Here is a 5614-nt window from a genome sequence, read left to right on the forward strand (position 1 = left end):
TTCCTGACACTCCTCATCGTACCAGTTGTTCTTTCGGGCTCGCTGAAATCCGACTACTTCTTCGGCGCCGATACTTATTCAGCGGGAAATGTGGTTCCACTGCTCGCATATGTCGGTTTGTTGAAGAGTGCTCTCTGAGGGAAAGTGTGCGAGTCGAGTAGCGAAAGCGCTGGCTGTCTGTTGTGATTGCAGCTTTTCGACGTTAACCTTTCCTTGCATATTTGGGCGCACATTTTTTGCTGCACAGAGGCGGGTGCGTATCTTGGCTGCAACAAGATAGTGGTCCGAGTCGATGTTTGGGCCTCGGAGTGTGCGTACGTCTAAAACACTGGAAGCGTGCCTTCCGTCTATCACAACATGATCGATTTGGTTTCTCGTTTTTCGATCCGGAGACAGCCAGGTAGCTTGATGGATCTTTTTATGCTTGAACCTAGTACTGCATACTACCATGTTTCGGGCCCCGGCGAAGTCGATCAGCCTCAATCCGTTGTCGGACGTTTCGTCGTGGAGGCTGAATTTTCCGACGGTGGTTCCAAAGATCCCTTCCTTGCCCACCCTGGCATTGAAGTCGCCAAGCACGATTTTGATATCATGACGGGGGCAGCGCTCGTACGTGCGCTCCAAGCGCTCATAGAAGAGGTCCTTTTATGCCTCATCCTTCTCTTCCGTCGGGCATGGGCGCAGATGGGCGAGATGTTGAAGAATCTCGCTTTGATGCGGATTGTGGCTAGACGCTCGTCCACCGGGGTGAACGACAGTGCTCGGCGACGGAGTCTCTCTCCGACCACAAATCCAACTCCGAGTTTGCGCTCCTTTACATGGCAGCTGTATTAGACGTCGCAAGGCCCCAGACATTGCTTGCCTTTCCCCGTCCAACGCATTTCTTGGATGGCGGTGATGTCAGCTTTTGTTCTTACGAGGACATCAACCAGCCGGGCAGAAGCACCTTCCCCATTAAGTGTCCGGACATTCCAGGTGCATGCCCTCAAATCTTAGTCCTTTAAACGTTTGCCGTGGTCGTCATCATAAGAGGGGGTCTCATCCGAGGCTTTGCCTTGCTTCTTCACTGGAAGTGGTTTTTACGTGGCGGGTCCTAAACCCAGCGCACAACCCATTGCTACCAAATTGCCAAATTTAAAAAAACATCAGACCTACAGTGTTTGTTTTCATACGGTTTGTTGTAAACACATTAAAATAATTTATTTGAAAGCACGCAATTCGGTCCAGTATAAATGTAAGTATTATTATATCACTTCATTATTGTATTGTGCGATTCACTGCATCGTAGGTTTCAGTTTTGTGATCGCTGACATTTGGGCGTGCTTCATAAGTGCATATTGTTACCCCATGGTAATGTGCCTCATTGAACTCGCCGCGAAGGCCTATGATAAAAAAAAAGTAAAAACGAATTTGTCACAAGATTTTAGTTTCGGCCTCTATGCTCACCAATATAGTAGATCCGTGCTACATCGTCACCGAAATTAGAAGGAAAATGTAAAGAAAGGTGATGAACGGATGAGAAAGTTACCACCCTGGAAAAGACAGAGAAAAATAGTTTGATATTATGTTAGTTGGATCATTTATTACTAAGTTTTTTTATACTTTTTTATACTGTACTTTGCAGGGTGAAAAGGAACCATGTTTGATGATATCGCACATTTAATAACACCGTGCGACAGAAACAAAAAATTTTAAAAACACAAAGAGGATAGCAACAGAGCTTCAAATACAGACAATCAATACAAAAGTAAACCAATACGTAGATAGTCAGGCGGCAATTAAGGCAGTTACCTCATATAGTATTTCATCCATAAACGTACTTCGCAGCCGGGAAACCATTGACAGGCTGGTCGCCGACAGAAGGCTGCATATCTATTGGGTACCCACAAGGGAATAGAGGATAATAAAATAGCACATGAGACTGCCAACTCTCGAACAGACAAACAACATTTGTAGACCACTTCAACACTTGTACAACGAAATATACGATAATACGATTAGGCAGTTTAAGGCTACATGGAATGAGTTAACCAGGGGACGCGAAACGCCCTGTGCCCGGGTGGGTAGCTCTGCTGGTGGCAAGAGTATAGAGGCAAAGAAAATAGGTTGCCGATGTAATTGAGAAGGTTAATAGATTTCGTTAGAAAAACCTTTCGTGTATAATTTTTTCATACATACTATGGTGTTCCGAAACTTATTTGTAGGAAATTTAATGTCCTAAAAGTTTGTCATTTATATTTTTAACCGACTTCCCAAAAAGGAGGAGGTTATCAGTTCGTCGGAATATATTTTTTTTTATGTATGTTACCGCATAACTTTGGATCACGTCAACCGATTTCGATAATAATCGGAAAGGTGGTGTCTCAGAGGTGGTTCCATACTAATCTGGTTTAGATCCGATCATTGGATCATGAAAAAATTAACGGTACTCCTAAATTTTTATATGAGAGCTGAAGTCGGTTTTGTTTTTTGCTTAAAAATTACTGTTTCTGTAGCTCTTGTTATTTTCGGGATAGGGGCAACAAAACGAGAATTTCATGAAAAAATTGGGTTCAGTGACCCGAGTTAGGATTACACCGCAAGGAGCATTTTTGTAGAACATTCAATTCTGAAGAAAACCCATCACTGACTAAGATTATACCATAAAATGCCTCTGAGCTGTAGGCTTTTGAAGAAAAAAAACTCAAAGTTTATGTGTATTTTATATGGGAAATCTTTGCACGCCTTGGGCGAGTACTTAATGTTAATATTAAGAGTTAAAATTTTCAGGGAGTTTTTTTAGGTGTTTTTACAAAATTTCGAGGTAGGAGTGAAAAAAACAATAGTCGCAAAAAAATCACCCTAATGTACATATTTCATGGAAATTATTATTTAATCAAATTTCGGAAAAATTGTACAAATTTCTACAGGGAAAACATGGCCGTTCATGAGTTCATGGATAAAAATGCAATATTGCTACATGGTTGAGCTGTTTTTGGTGCATTGCTGAGCGCAAATAATTTTTCACCCTATGCAAAACAAAAAAGCTCCTCTCGTTAGAGCATGACGACCTTGGAATCTAAGCTAATGAAGCGGACATATTCAGGAACAAATCCCACGCACAATTCGTTTTCACAACATCTTTCACAGATCCTGGATTTTGCTCTGTGCGCCTCATTATGTACTGAGATATATCTTTACCGATATTGAGTCTGCATTCGTCAAAATCACCATTATAAATCTACTGTTTTACCAAGAATGAACTTTTCTAAAGTTTTATAAAACGTTGCCGATTCAGTATCAAAATTACTTGTCAGGGAGCAAATAACTTGGTAAAAAATTTCATAATATATCTTCCGAAAATACTCTTTCAATTGGACTTACTTTTCTTCTAAAAAATTTTTAGGTGGGTAATTAATAATAATAATAATAATAATAATAATTATGTACGAAGACGGGAGGGGGAGACCAGGGAAACCTTGGAGCATCTTCTCTGCCGATGTCATGCACTATCAAAAATAGGACTAAAGTGCTTGGGAGCCAATCAAACCGAGAAGTTAGAGGACATCTCAAAAGTATGGTTGAAATTTCTACTTGAATTCGCAAGAACCGTTGACATCCTTTGTGATGTCTACTTTAACGCGTAAAAACAAGCTCCAACTGGCAATGCTAAGGACTACCGGTCTATGTGCGGCTCAACACCGTCCAGATTAACCTAACCTATCCTTATAGAGCAACAGTAATTTGTTAACTAGGCATAAACCACACTTCGATGGCTGAGTGGAAGATCAACCTATCTCAGCAGCCAGTTCAAAAAAGTTCAGGAATTGAAAGATTTTATTTTAAAAAAGTAGATATCTTGAAGCGAATCCAAAAGCCCGAAAAAATTTGTTCCCCAGGATGCGTTGGGTTTGAAACCTAATACTTCCAGTAAAAAAGAACATATCCCCGGAAGAGACCAACTACATATTTTTGATGAAGACCACGGAAATGTATAAAATACATTGATTTGAGGATATGCAAGGAGCATCAGCGAAAATACTAAGTTCACCCTGGTGAATGCGAGAAATAATCTTTAAATACCAGTTTTTAACTATTTTTCAGCTCTGACCCCCTCTGAATAGACGCTTTTCATAAGAGGTGGTTATTACTTATTTTGAACCAAATTATGTTTCGAATAGTGAATTTTCTTGCCTGCTCTTTGGGGTAAAAAAATCACCAAAATCATTTCGTTTTACATTTATTGGATTAATTCCAATCTCTTCTTTAAAACATGTTGATGAAAAATATTCTTCATTTGACGGATCCATTTTTTAAATTACACTTGCATAAGCACAAATAATATTACCAAATCTTAATCAGTGCCGATCGGAATCAGCTTTACGACCGGCTCGCTTTCAGCGTGCACTCTGCGAATTGATTGGAGGTGAAGACAGACAAGACGAAGTAACTCATGTGATCAAGGAAACAATTAGCGATTCGCTTACGTCATTGTTTGCAGTAATAATTTCGAAAAAGTAAATTACATACTTCGTTTATTTGGGAATTAACATTAACGCCTATAATTACTGGTTGTTGTTAATTATTATATCATTTATGGGATAATTTGGTATGTTATATGTTACAAATTAATATTTATTACATCTCATAAAGCTAGTAAGCATTGATAATGACCAATGAAACGTAAAACAATTTCTCTTTCTTGTCCGCGCACTTGCTCACCACGACGACCAAAAGGCAAGTGAGCTTGTTTTTTGTCAAGCATAACGCGAGAGGGTCAAATAAGCAGTCATCAAATTCAAATATCAAAATTTGCTGGTCGAACTTAGAAAGAATAAAAAGGACNGGGCTATATGTTACAAATTAATATTTATTACATCTCATAAAGCTAGTAAGCATTGATAATGACCAATGAAACGTAAAACAATTTCTCTTTCTTGTCCGCGCACTTGCTCACCACGACGACCAAAAGGCAAGTGAGCTTGTTTTTTGTCAAGCATAACGCGAGAGGGTCAAATAAGCAGTCATCAAATTCAAATATCAAAATTTGCTGGTCGAACTTAGAAAGAATAAAAAGGACACGCAGCTACTTGTAAGACTGAGGCAGGGAACGTGATTTACATCGCGCCATTGACTAAACCGAGCTGTCATGTGTTACGATTGGCCCAAGGTACATTGAACAGGTAGTATCAGTAGAGCAGCTGATTTGATTTATTTTCAAATTATTTGGTCTCGATAATGTCAAATATTTTTAATTTTTTTCTCACAAAAATTCTGAATTGTTAAAATCCATTTGCATGTGAAACCTTTTTCCATACAAAACAAGCGATTGTATAGCAGCTTTTGGAACGTTCGCCCAACTCAGCAGCACAACCGCTGATTACTGGCCCTTGTAAAGGATGGATCAATGCTTCGAGAAGCAAACAAATTTACTAGGAAAGAAAGTTGCAACAATTTTTATTTTTTCCAATTTCAATTTTTTATTTTTTATAATTTTTTGTATTTCACATGGCACGCTTTGATTTAGAAGAAAAAATTCAGAACAGTTTTTGACACTTTCGATACCAGAAGCAACAACAAAATACACGCAAATGTTGTTTTTGCTCTACTGATACTACCTGTTTAATGTGCCTTG

General features: G+C 39.1%; 1 protein-coding gene across 1 annotated transcript in view; it reads right to left on the bottom strand.

Moving 5' to 3' along the window:
• Positions 1-1152: 1152 nt before the first annotated feature.
• LOC108365083 (uncharacterized) overlaps positions 1153-5614 on the bottom strand; it is a 53247-nt gene continuing 48785 nt past the window's right edge. Inside the window, exons 3-4 of the mRNA XM_017619034.1 lie at positions 1447-1532; positions 1153-1382 (exon numbers count right to left, since the gene is read on the bottom strand). Of these exons, the coding sequence (XP_017474523.1) occupies positions 1258-1382; positions 1447-1532 (211 nt within the window). The 3' untranslated portion in view covers positions 1153-1257. The remainder of the gene's footprint in view (positions 1383-1446; positions 1533-5614) is intronic.

Source organism: Rhagoletis zephyria, unplaced genomic scaffold, assembly GCF_001687245.7.
Source record: "Rhagoletis zephyria isolate East Lansing unplaced genomic scaffold, Rhagoletis_zephyria_1.1 Rzeph_scaffold_01773, whole genome shotgun sequence".
In the NCBI taxonomy this organism is placed as follows: domain Eukaryota; kingdom Metazoa; phylum Arthropoda; class Insecta; order Diptera; family Tephritidae; genus Rhagoletis; species Rhagoletis zephyria.